Here is a 21,262-nt window from a genome sequence, read left to right on the forward strand (position 1 = left end):
CTGACAGATTTCCTTTCAGCAGAGCATTTGTGACTTTTCTGCAATATACGCATTAGGACTCAGCAACACCATGGAAGTAACAGAGATACCTGATGTACTTGGGTATCTCTGGCTCTTCCATAGACAATGAATGGAGCACATACCAACACGCCGCTCCATTCAGCATGGAGAGTCTGGGCTCTGGTCTAGAGATCTATGAATAAAAAGGGTTGTATAGGTAGCAGAAAAGGTCTTCCGCTCCTGGGGCTCCATTTTTTGCTTCCTGGTCATCTAGGTAGTAGTAGTTCTGAAAAGGGAGGGGATGGGCAAAACCATGCTCACATACTATGTCCAATAGCTGTATGATGTTATCGGTGTTACAGCAACATCAGGCTATCATGGAGACAAGCTCCGCCCCCTTCAAAGAGGACCAGGGAGCAGAAGTGGAGCTCCGGGGTGCAGAAGAAGTAGAACGTTTTCTGCTTCCTGGACAACCCCTTAAAGGAGTTTTCCGCCCACAGATATCTCATCCCCTTTCCAAAGGGTAGGGGATAAGATGTCTGATCACGGTAGTCCGGCCACTGGGACCCCAAGCGATCTCCGTGCAGCACCTGTGATTCTAAACAGTATGTTTAGAACGCTGGGTTTGGGCGGCTGGAGACATGACATCACGCTTGCCCCTCCATTCATGTCTATGGGAGGGGGCGTGACTGCCGTCACACCTCCTCTAATAGACATGAATGGAGGGGTGACATGAGGTTACAAGGGGGAGTGGCATATCGTCACGTCTCCGGCCACTTAAACCCAGCGTTCTAAACATACTGTTTCGAATGCCGGGTGTGGCACAGGTGCTGCACGGAGATCGCGGGGGTCCCAGTGGCGGGACTACCCCCCATCAGACATTTTATCCCTTATCCAAAGGATAGTAAATAAGATATCTGTGGGCAAAATACTCCTTTAACACAACGTCAAACCCTTTCCATCACTCTAATGTAAGCCTGGCACGTCAGGGGGAAAAAAGAATCCATCCAAAACCATCAGAAGAGAAACATAATGCTGTAATTGGATAAATTATATAAATAGACAATATAATGCACTATTAACATCGAAAACTCATATATACAAACAGAAGATATAGCAAAAAATGACATTACATGTATCTAAGGGAAAACAACATCGGTTCTTTCGAAACACATCAGCTGGTAGATTCGAGAGGTGTCCCCGACAGCCTGGCACTGTGTGAGGGTTTGGCAGCATTTTTTGTGCAGTGCAATCTAAGTTGGACTTATTTTACAATGGCAGAAATACACATTATTATGGTCAGGATGCTACATATGTACGAATGCACATTAATGTATATTTCTGTGTGTGTGTGAACTGGGGTGTAAGTACGTAACCACTGCCGGACACTCACCAGAATGTAACCGTTACCGCAGATCACGGTCTGTGATGGTGCTGACTATCACTGGAGGACTATATATATATATATATATATATATATATATATATATATATATATATATATATATATATATATCTATATATATCTATATATATCTATCTATATCTATCTATATCTATATATTATAAAGCAAATCAGTATAGCAGATAAAATCAAGACTGAAATGGTCCCTTAGATCACGAGAACAAGACAAATGAGCGCTTAAAGGGATACTCCGGTGGAAAACATTTTTTTTTTTTTTTTAAATCAACTGGTGCCAGAAAGTTAAACAGATTTGTAAATTACTTCTATTAAAAAATCTTAATCCTCTCAGTACTTATTAATGGCTGTATACTACAGAGGAAATGCTTTTCTTTTTGGATTTCTCTTCTGTCACGACCACAGTGCTCTCTGCCGACCTCTGCTGTCCATTTTAGGAACTGTCCAGAGCAGGAGAAAATCCCCATAGTAAACATATGCTGCTCTGGACAGTTCCTAAAATGGACAGCAGAGGTCAGCAGAGAGCACCGTGGTCATGACATCAGAGAAATCTAAAAAGAAAAGCATTTCCTCTGGAGCATACAGCCGCTAAGAAGTACTGGAAGGGTTAAGATTTTTTAATAGAAGTAATTTACAAATCTGTTTAACTTTCTGGCACCAGTTGATTTAAAAAAAAGTTTTCCACCGGTGTACCCCTTTAACATGTTCTCTGCCAGTCCTGCATCATGTGACCCGGACTCATAATGTAAGTCTACTGGGGCTGTCCTGGTCTCAGACACAGAGCGGGAAGAAATGGATGCACACTTCTCTCTCTTCTCATGATCAGTCAAGGATTAAAGGGGTACTCCACTGCCCCATCATTCGAAACATCTTGGAGCGGGTGTCGTGATGTCACGACCACGCCCCTAATGATGTCACACCATGTCCCCTCAATGCAAGTCTATGGGAGGGGGCGTGGTGTGACATCACGAGGGGCGTGGCCGTGACATCACGACCCCACCGCCGACACCCATTGTTCTAAACGAACTCTGGGTGCTACACAGAGATTGCGAGGGTCCCAGCTGCGGACCCTTGCAATCACACATCTTTTCCCCTATCCTTTGGATAAGGGATAAGATGTCTAGGGGTGGGGTACCCCTTTAAACACTCAGACCCTGACAGATAAAAATGTAGGATACGTCATAAGGTCCATTACAGGTCATTACCACCAACCCCAAAACAGCCTCCTTAGAAGAAATGTTTTCTGCCCCCTGGGCTTCTGCACCCACTGGACACTTGGAGAAAATATTAGTGGATAAAAGAGTCTAGAACAGTGTTGCAAAACTACAACTCCCAGCACGTTAAGGAATGCTGAGAGTTGTAGTATTGCAACATGCAGGAGAGCCACAGGTTGGGCAACACTGTTCTAGAATCTACACCCACCAAAGTGTTGTTCCAGAAGGAGGGAAGGTGTCTGTGTGTTTATTTTTGCTAAAAATTATTGCCATTTTAAGGGTCAAACAAGTGTCAAGAAGGCGTGGCCTAGGGCCAGCTGCGCCTTAAGTTTGCAACTTGTCTCTGCGCTGAATCTTCCACCCTCTTGCATATTGATGAGACATGCTTACGCTGCTGAGCCCTGCTTAAATCCCACGCTCGTGCCGCCGTATCCAAATACAGCGCATGCGCGGTGAGCAACAAACCATGGCCTTACCTGTCAGCCTCACAATGACAGCCCCCAGAGAGATGTGTTACTGTCTCTTTGGCAGCGTTAGAAAGGGGGCAAGAGAGGCTGTGGCTTTAACTGCAATAAGATAGGAGTGAGTATGCACGGGATTTAAAGGGAAACTCCGGTGAAAAACTATTTTCTTCATCTACTGGTGCCAAAAAGTTATGAAGATTTGTAAATTACTTCTATTTAAAAATCTTAATCCTTCCAGTACTTATCAGATGCTGTATGCTTCACAGGAAGTTGTGTAGTTCTTTCCATTCTGACCAAAGTGCTCTCTGCTGACACCTCTGTCCGTGTCAGGAACTGTCCAGAGCAGGAAAGGTTTGCTATAGGGATTTGCTTCTACTCTGGACAGTTCCTGACACGGACAGAGGTGGAAAGAACTACACAAATTTCTCTGGAGCATACAGCAGCTGATAAGTACTGGAAGGATTAAAAATTTTTAATAGAAGTCATTTACAAATCTGTAACTTTCCAGCACGTTGATTTAAAAATGTTTTCCAATAGAGTACCCCTTTAAGCTGTAGTATGCCTGTCTGTCTTACAATATGCATGAGGGTGAAGATTTGGCGCACACAGGAGTAGCAAGCCTAGGGCACAGCAGACCCTAGACACCTGAGCAGGCAATTAAATTGTGATTTTTGTGAAAATAAATGCACAGACACACACATATATATATATATATTTGTGTATATATATATATATATATATATATATATATATATATATATATTTGTGTGTATATATATATATATATATATACATAAATATTTGTATATGTATATATAAATATTTGTGTGTGTATATATATATATATATATATATATATATATATATATATATATATACACGCACATTTGTGTGTGTGTGTGTATGTATATATATATATATATATATATATATATATATATATATATATATATACATACATACATACATACACACACACATCTGTGTGTGTGTATATATATATTTTTTTTAATTTTTTTTTTCCCTTCTATTTCTTTTCATTTAAGGTATGATTTTATTGTAATATATACAACATTGCTGGATGTCCACCACTGCTGTTAAGAGCGACATATTCGCTTTACGGGGCTCTATATGCAAACACGTGGTCAGCAATTTGGTTATAAATTCTACGAGCGCCAATCTGCGTAAGAGTTCTATATGTGACCAATAAGAACGGGGCATAATTTCGACAACTCAACGTCTGACTATAAAAAGTTCTCCAGCGTGGAAGGAGAAAAGGAAACCCGAAAACTCAACGTCCCAAACTAAATCCTAAAGTAAAAACAAAACCTCAGCCGCCGGCTCTGATATTGGCCGATGTGACGGGTCCATTATTAAGACGCTGCATTCCTGCCTTATTAAAGGAATTACTGCTGATTCATTGCAGATTGTTCCCCCTCCCCTTCAGCCCATAAAGGCTGAGAATCTTTTTTATATTTCTAAACTTTTTCTCTAAATCAGTGAAAAGTAGCCATACAGTGTCCATAAAGCTGCGGACTGAGTATAAGAAGGTGTTTTCCAAGCAGGGTGCCTCCAGCTGTTACAAAACTACAACTCCCAGCATGCTCTATAATGTCCTCCATGCTGCTGCTACTTCTTAGGCTGTGCTATAAAAGCAGTATTCCACAACACAGTTGGTTGCAAAACTACAACCTCCAGCATGCCCGGACAGCCAACGGCTGTCCGGGCATGCTGGGAGTTGTAGTTTTGCAACAGCTGGAGGCGCTCTGGTTGGGAAAGGGGGCAAAGCAAGCCATGGAGTATCAGAAAGCCAGCCTTATAATAACCCCTAATTCACATAGGGCGGAAATGCCGGATTTTTTTTCGCTCGCAGATTTAAGTTAAAGGCGTTGTAAAATTGTAAAAAAAAAAAAAAAATAGTAAAATAGAAAAAAAAATGATTTTTTTTTAAATCTCAGAATGTGTTCCATTATAGTCTATGGAAAAGCGACTGTGTTTACACCTTGTATTTATTTTTAAAAAAAATTCAATTTAAAAAAAAAAAACCTGCAGTGTTTCTAATGTTAGAATGACCACCATTAATTATTATTATTTTATAAATAAATACAAAATGCGCAGATTTATCAAGACCAGAGTCTCACATGGCGGTCTAAATAAATAAATAATCCAGCCAGCACAGGAGTTCGTGCATGCCTCTTGATTTATCCAGGCGCATGGGAGGAAATCTCATGAAAATTCTCAGAAAATTAGAAAATTATAGTAAATTTGGCGCATGGGAGTTGTCACACCCCCTTCCCGTCAAACCACGCCCCCTCCACAGCAAGCCCTGCCAACTTGGCGGACATAGCTTAAATTTACAAAAAAGCTTAAAGGGGTTATCCAGGCATAGAAAAACAGAGCTAATTTTTTTCAAAAAACAGCTCCATGTCTGTCCCCAGGTTGGGTGTGGTATTACAACTTGTCTCCATTCACTTCAATGGAACTGAGATGCAATACCACACACAACCTGGCGAAAGATATGGCGCTGTTTTGGGAAAAAAATTCATTTTTTAAATTTTTATTAGTGATCTTTTGCCATTTTGCACCGACAACGCTTTTTCATAGACTTTAATGGAACACATAGGAAAAAAAAAAATTTTTTAATTTTTTTTTTTTTAAAGTTCCTTTTTGAAATCTATTTTACTGCAGTTTTTTTGTCTGAGCTGAGCCTTAGGCTGGGTTCACACAAAGGTCAAATTTTGGCGCTCATTGAATTTTACGCACGAATATCCTGCAAAAACGCAGCCACATCTTATTTTACAGATCACTGGCGCATTTTCCTGGCAAGTCGGCACGTCAAATAAAATACACGCCGGATTTTACGCGGGGTGGACCCACCTTTAGGCTGGAAAAATCCAACAGAACAAAAAATGTTGTAAAAATTTTACAAATCCTATTTGCGTGGTTCCGATTTTCCCCATCTTTTAACATTTTTGAGGTGTATTGTTTGCTGTTTTTTTGTGGCTTTTTCCCCCCCAGTGACTTCAAAACTGAAGTACACGAATAATATAGCAGAGAAACTATAGACATGGCGCACTTCGAGACTCTTCATCAACATGCATCACGATGAAAAGTCATGTGACTCGAAACGAGCCTTGACGTGTTTCGAGTCGTGACGCTTCATCAGCATACATCCTGACGAAGAATCATGTGACTCGAAACCTTGTCCTGCCCCAGGCAGACTATGCTGCGTCCAGATGGACCACCGACAACTCTACCCTTTCGCTTTGTGCAAAATGTGTTACCGAACCGACCGAAAACACAGTAAAAGAAGGAAAAGCAGTAACACGGAATCTTCAGTTCTTCTTTCTCCTTTTCATATATTCAGTTCAGGAATTTATAGTCCATGCGGATTTGCTGAGCTGGTCCCTTTAACTCGGAGGAGAGGAAACTGAAGAGTTATAAGAAAAGATTGTACAGAGTTCCTGTTAGGGGACCCCCCAGACTGAGCGGAACGGCCCATATATCCAGAGGGTTATGAGCGATACTTCAGGATGATGGGAACTGTAAGAAAAAAAATAAAATTAGATTACAGCAGTGTTTCCAAACAAGGGTCCCAACCAGATATTTCAAAACTACAGCTCCCAGCATGCCCGGACAGCCGTTGGCTGTAGTTTTCACAACAGCTGAAGACACCCACTTAGAAAAAACACTGGATCAGAACAATACTGAAACTTTAGTATATTTGACGTATTTCACAATTACACCTAGTATTTACTTATCTGCTTCTAAGTTGAGAATATTCCTAAATGCACATTCATTGTCTTTCATTAATCAGTTTCAATCAGAAAATTCCCCCCAAAAAAATTCAGATTCATTACGGGTGAATCCCACACGAAATCAGTGACGCCTATCAAAAGACAGGCGTCACTGCTCCCGCACACTAAGCATTGTTGGGGATTCATTGTATGCCTCACCACTCTGTTCACATTTGACTCAGTGAATGTGTGTGGTGGCTCGGAGGAAAGAGTATGCATTAGCTGTTCACACCATTTATTGGGTCAGGCGCTTGTGCATCGGGACGCTCAGAGATAAGCAGCGATGCATGCACTTATACATAGTGCATGCCTCACCCTTCAGTGTATAGAAGCAGTAACTCCTGTCATTTGATAGGGGTCCATGCTCTTCTATGAATCTGAATCAGTTCTGAAATCAAATTGTAAGGCCCATTATAATTCCCTGACCCCTTGTTTTGGCTGTATCGTATGCCTCAATGCACAGTTCACATTTGGCCCAGTGAAGGGGTGTGGCAGTTCAGAGATAAGTGGTGATGCTGTATGCAGCACTGTTCACCCCATCCACTGGGTCGGGTGCTTGTGCGTCTGGCCACCCAAAGAAAAGCAGCACTGCAAACATTCCCTACATCAGTCCCATTGAACGTTATACAAGCAGCCGGCCTCACTCTTCAGAGTACAGGAGCAGGGACTCCTGTCATTTGATAGGGGTCCCTGCTTCTCTGTGAATTTGAACCAGCTATCAAATCTGAATCAAACCAGAAGGCACATTGTAACTCCCTTACCCTTTGTTCTAGGATACACTGTATGCCTCACCGCTCACTTCAGCTTTGGCTCATTGAATGTGTGAGGTGGCCTGGAGATAAATGGCAAAGCTTTATGCATTGCTGTGTACACCAGTCGTTGGGTCAGGCACTTGTGCGCCAGGCAGCCCAGAGGTAAGCAGCGACGCATACATGCACCACAACCTAACCAGTGGATGTTAAGTGAGCAGCAGGTGTACACAGTACATGCTTCCCCCTTCAGTGTACAGAAGCAGGGACTTCTGTCTTTCAATAGAGGTCCCTTCTCCCTTATGAAGATACATTTACCCTCAAGGATAGGGGATAAGTTTCAGATCGCAGGGGGTCCGATCGCTGGGGCCCCCTGCTATCTCCCGTACGGAGCGCCCGGCAACCGACACGCCCTCTCAGTAAATCTCTATGGTAGAACCAAAGACTGCCAAATGCAGCACTCCGGCTCTCCCATAGAGATGTACTGAGGGGGCATATCAGCCATTGCGGCTACTGCGTCATGCGGTGGTCGGATTAGCACACCTTGCTGCTGACTGCCAGGGCCTGTACGTGAGATCTCAGGGGGCCCCAACGGTCAGTCCCCCGCCGAGTTGAAACTTATCCTCTATCCTTAGGATTTAGGATGCGGAGTACTCCTTTAATATCTGATTGGGAGGGTCACAGCAGTCAGACAACCGTCCCCACCCGCAATCAAACACTTAGCGCCTGTCCTGTGGATAGGGGCTTAGATTTAAAGATCTTCTGTAAGGGGACCCGACTTTCCTCGTACACGGAGCGTGTGGAAACGTGTCAGTAAGTGGCATGGCACTTTGCTTTTCTGAATAAATTACCACGAATTCCACACGATGGATTATAAGTGTCTGATCGCTTGGGGTCCGACCACTGGGACCCCCAAAAAATCTCTATGGAAAAGCTGGAGATACACAGGAACCGCGCTCTCCCATAGAGATTCATAGAGGGGGTGCGCTAACCTCCACTTCCTGCATAGGAGAGCCGGGGCGCAATACAGGAGATCGCTGGGACCCCCTGAAACCAGACACTTAGGTCCTATTCTGTGGATAGAGGATAAGATCTAAAGTAGCGGAGTACTCCTTTCCTCAGCTGGCACCCCTATCCTCAGTGTGTGTGTGTGGTATTACAACTTGGCACCATTCACTTCAATAGAACTGAGCTGCAATACCACACACAACCTGAGGACTCATGTGGTGCTGTTCAGCTCTGTTTTTCTAATCCTGGATAACCACTTTCACAGGAATTAATTCAGAAAAACAATGAGGCATGCCACTTACTGACCTGTTCCCACACGGATTCGGCGCAGGACTCACTGTATACAGCTAAGCAAAGCCATAGCCAAAGGCTGAACAAGAACCAAGGCTGCCTGCGCTCATCGGAGATGACATCACCGGGGATTCTTGATTACATTATAGTGGGCTCTAGTGTTTCATAGCACACCATGCACTATATCATTAGGCAGAATTTCCCAACCAGGGTGCCTCCGGCTGTTGCAGAACTACAACTCCCAGCATGCTCAATAATGTCCTCCATGCTACTGCTGCTTCTGAGGGTGTGCTATAAAGCAGTGTGCCTCCAGCTGTTACACTCTGTGTACTGAGATCTGTTTCCAAGCATTTCTGAATGGAGAATGAAGGGGAGCTGATATCTTATGACAGTGTTTTCCAACCAGGGTGCCTCCGGCTGTTGCAAAACTACAACTCCCAGCATGCTTGGACAGCCGAAGGCTGTCCGGGCATGCTGGAAGTTGTAGTTTTGCAATAGCTGTGTTGTGAAATATTGCTTTATAGCACACCCTCAGAAGTAGCAGCAGCTTGGAGGACATTATAGAGCATGCTGGGAGTTGTAGTTTTGCAATAGATGTGTTGTGAAACATGGCTTTATAGCACACCCTCAGAAGTAGTAGCAGCATGGAGGACATTATAGAGCATGCTGGGAGTTGTAGTTTAGCAATAGATGTGTTGTAAAATATTGCTTTATAGCACACCCTCAGAAGTAGCAGCAGCATGGAGGACATTATAGAGCATGCTGGGAGTTGTAGTTTTGCAATAGCTGTGTTGTGAAATATTGCTTTATAGCAAACCCTCAGAAGTAGCAGCAGCATGGAGGACATTATAGAGCATGCAGGGAGCTGTAGTTTTGCAACAGCAAGAGGCACCCTTGTTGGAAAACACCATCATAAAAAGGTATCTATCTGAACCCCTTTAGTCTCCATTAATAAATGCTTGGAAACAGATCTCAGTCCCCAGATAAAGTCTGACAAGAACCAGAGATCATTAACAATATATAAATATGTTTTATAACTTTCCCATTTATTTCTCCCGTTCCATTTGTCTTATTTCCGACTATTACGTCTCCTTAGAGAACAGATCCCTTTCTTCTCAATACATACCGATAATGACAAGCAGGATGAAGACAAAGACCAACACGACGATTGCTTTCATCTGGAAGGAAAAGAATACGTAAGGGGTTAAATATGGGAGAATAAAAAAACTTTGCGAAAAAATAAATAAATAAATAAAAGACAGTGCCCCCTGGTGTACCTTCTAAGAAAAATCACCCAGGTCTGGCTTAGTACAGTGAAACCTCTTTGAGAAGACCACCCAAAATTGCACAGTGAAAAGAGGTCTTCTATAGGGGGGTGGTCTTCTCGCAGAAAATGGCCACTATGCATTATGTATGGTGGGCTAAAAATCTGTTTTGGATAAGGAGGTGGTCTTCTCGACACGTTTCAATGTATAATATGTCCCATAATCAGTGTATGATGCAAAGTTATGGAATAAGACATGGTCAGCAGGTATCAGGTTTGGAGGGCTGCTGTTGGGGCACTTACTGGACAGTCCGTCAGCCCATATGGCCGTACACATTAAAGCAGTATTTCTTAACCAGGGTACCTCCGGCTGTTGCAAAACTACAACTCCCAGCATGCCCGGACAGCCGTTGGCTGTCTGGGCATGCTGGAAGTTGTAGTTTTGCAACAGCTCACACCCTCAGAAGTAGCAGCAGTATGGAGGACATTATAGAGCATGCTGGGAGTTGTAGTTTTGCAACAGCTCACACCCTCAGAAGTAGCAGCAGTATGGAGGACATTATAGAGCATGCTGGGAGTTGTAGTTTTGCAAAAGCTGAAGGCACACCGGTTATGAAAAACTGATTTATATCACACCCTCAGAAGCAGCAGCAGCATGGAGGACATTATAGAGCATGCTGGGAGTTGTACTTTTGCAACAGCTGGAGGCACCCTGGTTGGGAAACACTCCATAAGGGTAGGTATAGACAAGCGGATCCACAGTGTATTTTATGCTGTGGATCCACCGCCGAAGGACCCCTACAGGGTACCTCAGATGGGCCTGCTCGGAGAGGCAATCCGTCTCTACGAACAGACACACTGCAATGTGCAAGTAGCCGCGCAGTGTACTCGCACACATAGCGGCCGCTCGCCCAGCTCCCTGAGCTAGGCCGAGAGCAACCGCGATGTGCGATTATACTGCGCGGATTGCCTCTCTGAGCAGGCACATCTGAGGCACCCTGTAGGGGTCCTTCAGCAGCGGATCCGCAGGGTACAATACGCAGTGGATACGCTCGTCTGAACGTACCCTTAGAGTAATGTAGGCCTAACGATTGCAACGGACTGATCCTTTTGCTCTTGTGGTGATAAGCTTTCACCAGAGGTGTCTGACAGCGGCTTACCTCTCCTCTCTCCATTAAAAACAAACAAATACTCCCCTTATACGAGCGTTTACGTGTATAGTGTGAACGGGAGAGCAAATTGTTGTCTGAACAACCAGTATATAGCTATTGAAGGTGTATGCCTACCGTAAAGGTGAGGGGAGGAGGAGCCTCTACCGGACACTTGTGGGTGGTTAAGCAACAGTATAGTGCCAAGAAGAAGACATTCAATAAAGCTCATCTCTTTGACAAGACCAACTCCTTCGCTGGACCGGATTTTGAGTGACAACTTTTTAGTTCATAGTGGTCTTTTTTTTCTTTTTTTTTTAAAAGACCACCCCATAAAAAAGACCAGTATAGTCCCAAGAAGACAGTAAAACCTCCCCAGAAGACCACCCCTTTATCCAGACTGGATTTTGTGTGATGAATTATAAGTGCATAGTGGCAATTATCTTTAAAGACCATCCCCATAGAAGACCCTTATTGAGGGGTGGTCTTCTTAAAGGGGTTTTACTGTATGTGTCATTAGGAAGTCCAGATCCTTACCTTAGGTCAGTGTTTCCCAACCAGGGTGCCTAAAGCTGTCACAAAACTACAACTTCCAGCATGCTCTATAATGTCCTCCATGCTGCTGCTACTTCTGAGGGTGTGCTATAAAGCAATGTTTCACATCACAGCTGTTGCAAAACTACAACTTCAAGCATACAGGGGACAGAGCAGCGTGACGTCATGGCTCCGCCCCTTGTGACATCACGGCCCGCCCCCTTAATGCAAGCCTGACAGAGGGCGTGACAACTGTCATGCCCCCTCCCATAGACTTGTATTGAGGGGGCGGGCCGTGACATCACAAAGGGCGGGCCGTGACGTAACAATGCTCCGGCCCCTGTATTGCCCATCATTACGTGCAGAGCAAACTTGCTCTGTGCAGTAATGATAGCGCGGTGCCGCAGCGGCGACCCCGGCGATCTGACATCTTATTCCCTGTCCTTTGGATAGGGTATAAGATGTCTAGGGGCGGAGTACCCCTTTAAGTGGTTAGAATGACAGATGATAGAGAGGGACTAAGACACCGAACAGTCCATAAGAGCTCTGCCAAGGAAAAGGTTAACGTACCTTGCATTCCCGCCACCACATTTGTCTTCGGAGATGTCTCGCTCTGCTGCTGAATGCTGTCGCGTTATCTGATAAACTTTCTGTAGGCAACAAAAGAAGGTGAATGTGACAATAGCTGGACAAGCCAAGAAACCAGGACACACTCATAAGGAACCTTATGTTTACAGGGACTTCATTATAGTTTAGGAAGAAAAGTCTCCTCAAGGCCCATTAGGCTTACGGGTGAAGACATTACAATGGACCAGTGTTTCCCAACCAGGGTGCCTCCAGATGTTGCAAAACTACAACTCCCAGCATGCCCGGACAGCCTTTGGCATGGCCATGGTCAGCAAGTGTCAGGTTTGGAGGGCTGCTGTTGATGCACTTACTGGACAGTCTGTCATCCCATATAACCGTACACATTAGAGCAGTATTACTCAACCAGGATGCCTTCAGCTGTTGCAAAACTACAACTCCCAGCATGCCCCGACAGCCATTGGCTGTCCGGGCATGCTAGAAATAGTAGTTTTGCAACAGCTGTGTTGTGAAACCCTGCTTAATAGCACATCCTCAGAAGTAGCAGCAGCATGGAGGACATTATAAGAGCATGCTGGGAGATGTCGTTTTACAACAGCTGGCAGGACACCGGTTATGAAACACTGCTTTATAGCACATCCTCAGAAGCAGCAGCATGGAGGACATTATAAGAGCATGCTGGGAGATGTCGTTTTACAACAGCTGGCGGGAAACCGGTTATGAGACATTGCTTTATAGCACATCCTCAGAAGTAGCAGCAGCATGGAGGACATTATAAGAGCATGCTGGGAGATGTCGTTTTACAACAGCTGGCAGGACACCGGTTATGAAACACTGCTTTATAGCACATCCTCAGAAGCAGCAGCATGGAGGACATTATAAGAGCATGCTGGGAGATGTCGTTTTACAACAGCTGGCGGGAAACCGGTTATGAGACATTGCTTTATAGCACATCCACAGAAGCAGCAGCAGCATGGAGGACATTATAAGAGCATGCTGGGAGATGTCGTTTCACAACAGCTGGCAGGACACCGGTTATGAGACATTGCTTTATAGCACATCCTCAGAAGCAGCAGCAGCATGGAGGACATTATAAGAGCATGCTGGGAGATGTCGTTTCACAACAGCTGGCAGGACACCGGTTATGAGACATTGCTTTATAGCACATCCTCAGAAGCAGCAGCAGCATGGAGGACATTATAAGAGCATGCTGGGAGATGTCGTTTTACAACAGCTGGCAGGACACCGGTTATGAAACACTGCTTTATAGCACATCCTCAGAAGCAGCAGCATGGAGGACATTATAAGAGCATGCTGGGAGATGTCGTTTTACAACAGCTGGCGGGAAACCGGTTATGAGACATTGCTTTATAGCACATCCACAGAAGCAGCAGCAGCATGGAGGACATTATAAGAGCATGCTGGGAGATGTCGTTTCACAACAGCTGGCAGGACACCGGTTATGAGACATTGCTTTATAGCACATCCTCAGAAGCAGCAGCAGCATGGAGGACATTATAAGAGCATGCTGGGAGATGTCGTTTCACAACAGCTGGCAGGACACCGGTTATGAGACATTGCTTTATAGCACATCCTCAGAAGCAGCAGCAGCATGGAGGACATTATAAGAGCATGCTGGGAGATGTCGTTTTACAACAGCTGGCGGGACACCGGTTATGAGACATTGCTTTATAGCACATCCTCAGAAGCAGCAGCATGGAGGACATTATAGAGCATGCTGGGAGCTGTAGTTTTACAACAGCTAGAGACATCCTGGTTCGGAAACACTGCAATAGACAAGACAATATGGACTGTGGACATCGCCCTCATCTAGTCCAATGACATGATGGGGTCTGGTCGTAATGCTGTCAATCATACACTAGGAGGCCCCCATAAGGAGTGAGGTCTGGGGTGACACACTTTACAATGGATCATGGCGGACCGTCCCATCTCACCTGACTTATCCTGCAGCTCATCCAACCTCTCTCCTCGTTCTATCACTTTGGTGATATTTTCCTGCATCACATCAATGACCTCGTCCACCTGGTTCTGCACACTGGAAACAGACAAGGATACAAGTCAGGAGACCATTGGATTAAGACCACTGGGAATCTACAGAAGGGTCCTGCGTCTCCTCCCTGCTGCACTACTGATGACATAGACCTCATAGAACTGCACTACTGATAAGACCTCATAGAGCTGCACTACTGATGACATAGACCTCATGGAACTACACTATTGATGACATAGACCTCATAGAGCTGCACTACTGATAATACCTCATAGAACTACACTATTGATGACATAGACCTCATAGAGCTGCACTACTGATGACATAGACCTCACAGAGCTACACTACTGATAAGACCTCATATAACTACACTATTGATGACATAGACCTCATAGAGCTGCACTACTGATGACCTAGACCTCACAGAGCTACACTACTGATAAGACCTCATAGAACTACACTATTGATGACATAGACCTCACGGAGCTGCACTACTGATGACATAGACCTCATAGAGCTTCACTACTGATGACATAGACCTTATAGAGCTGCACTACTGATGACATAGACCTCATAGAGCTACACTACTGATGACACAGACCTCATGGAACTGCACTACTGATGACATAAACCTCATAGAGCTGCACTACTGATGACATAGACCTCATAGAACTGCACTACTGATAAGACCTCATAGAACTACACTATTGATGACATAGACCTCATAGAGCTGCACTACTGATGACATAGACCTCACAGAGCTACACTACTGATAAGACCTCATATAACTACACTATTGATGACATAGACCTCATAGAGCTGCACTACTGATTACCTAGACCTCACAGAGCTACATTACTGATAAGACCTCATAGAACTACACTATTGATGACATAGACCTCACGGAGCTGCACTACTGATGACATAGACCTCATAGAGCTTCACTACTGATGACATAGACCTTATAGAGCTGCACTACTGATGACATAGACCTCATAGAGCTACACTACTGATGACATAGACCTCATAGAGCTACACTACTGATGACATAGACCCCATAGAGCTACACTACTGATGACATAGACCTCATAGAGCTACACTACTGATGACACAGACCTCATAGAGCTACACTACTGATGACACAGACCTCATAGAGCTACACTACTGATGACACAGACCTCATGGAACTGCACTACTGATGACATAAACCTCATAGAGCTGCACTACTGATGACATAGACCTCATAGAGCTGCACTACTGATGACATAGACCTCATGGAGCTGCACTACTGATGACACAGACCTCATAGAGCTACACTACTGATGACACAGACCTCATGGAACTGCACTACTGATGACATAGACCTCATGGAACTGCACTACTGATGACATAAACATCATAGAGCTGCACTACTGATGACATAGACCTCATAGAACTACACTACTGATAAGACCTCATAGAGCTGTACTACTGATGACATAGACCTCATAGAACTACACTACAGATGACATAGACCTCATAGAGCTGCACTACTGATGACATAGACCTCATAGAGCTACACTACTGATGACATAGACCTCATAGAGCTACACTACTGATGACATAGACCCCATAGAGCTACACTACTGATGACATAGACCTCATAGAGCTACACTACTGATGACACAGACCTCATAGAGCTACACTACTGATGACACAGACCTCATGGAACTGCACTACTGATGACATAAACCTCATAGAGCTGCACTACTGATGACATAGACCTCATAGAGCTGCACTACTGATGACATAGACCTCATGGAGCTGCACTACTGATGACACAGACCTCATGGAACTGCACTACTGATGACATAAACCTCATAGAGCTACACTACTGATGACATAGACCTCATAGAGCTACACTACTGATGACATAGACCTCATAGAGCTGCACTACTGATGACATAGACCTCATAGAGCTGCACTACTGATGACATAGGCCTCATAGAGCTGCACTAATGATGATGAAAATATGTAAATATATAAATATGCAGTATATTCTCCGCACGGGGACAATGTGAAGAATATTTCTGTGAAGCTCAATAAAAGTGCTGTGTATGTGTGAACTCAAAGATGGCGGTGCTATCTATAATACTTAGAGATAATGGATACGGCACTCAAACTATTTACGGCAACTAGATCACTTAACTCTGTCCAGGACATATTTGCCTCTGCGCATTCTGCAGGGTTCCTGTTCCTAACCTCTACTCAGTGACCAAGGGTCAAGGGTCAAATACCAACTCTAGGGAAAATACGGAAATAGGAAGAGTCCGGCCTGTGATTTACACCGCTCACACCTTCCTTTGAAGATCAGCTGTTGACTCCACCATTCTTTGCTATGGTCAGGAAAACATTTTATTTAACTATTTCTATGACTGCAGTAAATTTAGGACCAGAGATCAGGGGTATGTGGGGGCAGCAGGAGGATCAGTGGTTAGAATTGTCCCCTTCCCCTTGCCAACAACTTCATGGACTTTATATATATATTCTCAAGAGTTTCCTACTAAACATTTCTTTTTTTTTTTAATCAACTGGTGGCAGAAAGTTATACAGATTTGTAAATTACTTCTATTAAAAAAATCTCAATCCTTCCAGTACTTATCAGCTGTTGTATGTTCGGAAGTTCTTTTCTTTTTGAATTTCCTTTCTGTCTGACCACAGTGCTCTCTGCTGACACCTCTGTCCATTATATGAACTGTCCAGAGTAGGAGCAAATCCCCATAGTAAACCTATCCTGCTCCGGACAGTTCCTAAAATGGACAGAGGTGTCAGCAGAGAGCACTGTGGTCAGACAGAAAGGAAATTCAAAAAGAAAAGAACTACCTTTGGAGCATACAGCAGCTGTTAAGTACAGGAAGGATTAAGATTTTTTAAATAGAAGTAATTTACAAATATGTTTAACTTTCTGGCACCAGTTGATTTAAAAAAAAATTTTTTCCAGGGGAGTACCCCTTTAAAGGGGGTAATCTAAAAGGAAAAACAAGTGGTACCAGAAACTTATACAGATTTGTAAATTACTTCTATATAAAAATCTTAACCCTTCCAGTACTTATCAGCTGCTGTATGCTCCACAGGAAGTTGTGTAGTTCTTTCCAGTTTGACCACAGTGCTGCCACCTCTGTCCATGTGATGAACTGTCCAGATTAGGAGCAAATCCCCATAGCAAACTTCTCCTGCTCTGGGCAGTTCCTGACATGGACAGAGGTGTCAGCAGAGAGCACTGTGGTCAAACTGGAAAGGACTACACAACTTCATGTGGAGCTTACAGCAGCTGATAAATACTGGAAGGATTAAAAGGTGTATTCCAGGAAAAAAAATACTTTTTTTTTATATATATTAACTGGCTCCAGAAATTTAAACAGATTTTAAAATTACTTCTATTAAAAAATCTTAATCCTTCCAGTACTTATCAGCTGCTTAAGTTGAGTTGTTCTTTTCAAGTCTAACTGCTCTCTGATGACACCTGTCTCGGGAACTGTCCAGAGTAGAAGCAAATCCCCATAGCAAACCTCTTCTACTCTGTGCAGTTCCTGAGACAAGCAGAGATGTCAGCAGAGAGCACTGTTGCCAGACAGAAAAGAACAACTCAACTTCAGCAGCTGATAACTATTGGAAGGATTAAGATTTTTATAATAGAAGTAATTTACAAATCTGCTTAACTTTCTGGAGCCAGTTGATCTTAAAAAGAAAAAAAAAAGTTTTTTTTCCTGGAATACCCCTTTAAGATTTTTAAATAGAAATCATTTACAAATCTTTTTAACTTTCTTCCACCAGTTGATATAAAACATTTCCCCCCTCCGGAGTTCCCCTTTAATGTAAAATTTAGAGTGTGAGAATTAATAGGAACAGTGACCAGTGTGGGTGATTATGTTCTTTGTACAGCGCTGCAGTATAAGTTGGTACTAAATATAATATGCATATATATATATATATATATATATATATATATATATATATATATATATATATATATATATATTATAGATATATATTTATATATATATATATATATATATATATATATACATATATATATATATATATATATATATATATATAGATTATAGATATCGATAGAGATATATATATATATATATATATATATATATATATATATATATATATATTATAGATATAGATTTATATATATTATAGATATAGATTTATATAATATATATATATATATATATATACACACACACACACACAATATATATATATATATATATATATATACACACACACAGATATAGATATATATATATATATATTTTTTTTTTTTTTTAATTTTTTTCTCCACAGTCTATATCTGTGGACATCCAGCTGACGGCTGTCCGGGCATGCTGGGAGTTGTAGTTTTGCAACAGCTGGATGTCCACAATTTGGAGACCACTGGTGAGTATGAATGGGAACATTATATATTGCAAACATTTGAAGAATTTTTACAGTGTTTATTTTATTCACGAGCGTATTTTACTATGAGCGGCCAAGGGTTAAAGGGTGGCACGGATATTTTGGAATAAAGAATTATTCACAGCTCTGTAAGTGGAAAAACATCCCCGCTTTGACTCATTTACGGATCAGGCTTTTTTTTTTGCATTCCAATCGCGTCGTCCAAATGACACATGTGGATTGTTGTTACAGAGGGATCGGTGACCGAACAGCATTTCTCTTCTTTGGCTGCAGAGAATTACGATGAGGAATCTTCCCGCTCAGTTAGAAAAATAATTTACCCGTACAATGTAGGGGGAAAAACAGAAAAAAACTAAAAAAATAAATTAAATAAAATATATTCTCCAATTTTCATTTCTTATTATCTGTTCTATATGTCTAAGGCCGTATTCACATCTCGTTTTTGCATTACGGTTCCCGTATCAGGTTTTTTGTAAAAAAAAAAAAAAAAAAGTATGTCTCAAAACCGGACCGAACTGTATACAACTGTATATATACCTCTGTATGGTTTTAAACCGTATACGGTTTGAAAATGGATGTTCTGTTGCATACGGTTTAATACGTATTTTTGAGAAAAAAAAACGTACATGGGTTATATCCGGTTTTTCACCCGGACATAAAACCTTAGTAGACTACGGTTTTGTGTGTACGTGAAAAAAACGGATAAAAACCGTAAATTATGCAAAACGTACACAATTGGATGCTACGTTTGGCATTAAGTTTTCAATGACCTGTCTATACATACGGTTTGCAATACGGTTCCATACGGTTTTTGCACCGGATACGAGAACCGTATTGCAAAAACGAGATGTGAATGCAGCCTAAGGTCGGGATCACACCACGTTTTTGCAGTACAGTTCCCGTATACATTTTCAATGTGAAAACCGTACGGAACCGTATTAAAAACCGTATGCAATGACTCTCCATTGAAAGCCGTATGCCAAACGATGCTTTTTTAACATGGTGATGTAAAGTATTTTCCAATCTGTGAAAAACGGCATGCGCGAGTTTACGCTATTAGCGAACGCTACGCTAATTGCGTAATGTCGCGCATGCGCAGTAGTTCTAGCGTAGGATCGCGCCTGCGCAGTGCGTTACTTGCTTGTTATCAGCGTAGGTGTAGTTTCTTGGATCACCCGTGGATTTTTCATATCGGACATGCGCTCTGCATATAGAACCGCGCCTGCGCAGTGCGTTAATCGCTTGTCCTTCACTTGCTTTATTTATGGCCTTCTATCCTTTAATTGTGTCCTTTCCCTTAATTGTTCAGATACTTTTTAGGGGGGGGGGGGGGGTCAATGAGTAATACCTTGATTTATGTTGTCCTTAACTTTTTTGGGGGTTTACAGTTAGCGTAAAGCGTAACTACGCAGTTAGCGCAGTCTAACTGCTAGATCTAAAGTATTTTCCAATCTGTGAAAAACGCCATAAAGTTTTTTACAATCTGTGGAAAACGACATACACATGCGCGATTAGCATAGTGTACGTTAGGTCTATGCAAATAGCGTAGACTCGTGCATGCGTATGGCGTTTTTCACAGATTGGAAAATACTTTACATCAGGTGATCCAAGAAACTACACCTACGCTGATAACAAGCAAGTAACGCACTGCGCAGGCGCGATCCTACGCTAGAACTACTGCCCATGCGCGACATTACGCAATTAGCGATGAGTACGCTGATAGTGTAAACTCGCGCATGGCGTTGGCCCCGTTGGCTGTCCGGGCATGCTGGGAGTTGTAGTTTTGCAACAGCTGGATGTCCACAATTTGGTTTGGTTAAAGGAGATCTGCAGCGGTTTATATCTTATCTCCTATTCGCAGGATAGGGGATAAGTGTTTGATGTCGGGGGTCAAACCGCTGGGACCCCGACTATCCCTGTACAGGAGGCAGCATGCCGCCGCAGCCGACACGCCCCCCGTTCCATGTATCTCTATGGGAGAGGCGGAGATGCAGCGTTCGTGCTCTCCCATAGAGCTGAATGGTGGGGGCGTGTCTATCTTCTGCAGAGCTGCAGCAGTGCCGGGTCCCCGTAGGAAGACCGGGGGGTGGTCCGACCAAACACGTATCCCCTATCCTGCATATAGGGGATAAGTTATATACCGCTGCAGATCTCCTTTAAGATTTTATATAGAAGTAATTTACAAATCTGTATAACTTTCTGGCACCAGTTGATTTGAACATTTTTTTTCCTCCAGAGGAGTACCCCTTTAACAAAAGACCTGAATGGGAAAATCCACTTTATTTTTCAGAGGTTTAGGAGCAGGGGATGTGTAACTGCACAGAT

General features: G+C 43.0%; 1 protein-coding gene across 1 annotated transcript in view; it reads right to left on the reverse strand.

Moving 5' to 3' along the window:
• Positions 1-4,842: 4,842 nt before the first annotated feature.
• VAMP4 (vesicle associated membrane protein 4) overlaps positions 4,843-21,262 on the reverse strand; it is a gene marked incomplete in the record, with an annotated part of 32,170 nt that continues 15,750 nt past the window's right edge. Inside the window, 4 exon segments of the mRNA XM_056523251.1 lie at positions 4,843-6,641; positions 10,070-10,121; positions 12,460-12,539; positions 14,430-14,530. Coding sequence (XP_056379226.1) covers positions 6,613-6,641; positions 10,070-10,121; positions 12,460-12,539; positions 14,430-14,530 — 262 coding nt within the window.

The sequence above is a fragment of the Hyla sarda genome, chromosome 6 (genome assembly GCF_029499605.1).
Source record: "Hyla sarda isolate aHylSar1 chromosome 6, aHylSar1.hap1, whole genome shotgun sequence".
NCBI classification, from domain to species: Eukaryota; Metazoa; Chordata; class Amphibia; order Anura; family Hylidae; genus Hyla; species Hyla sarda.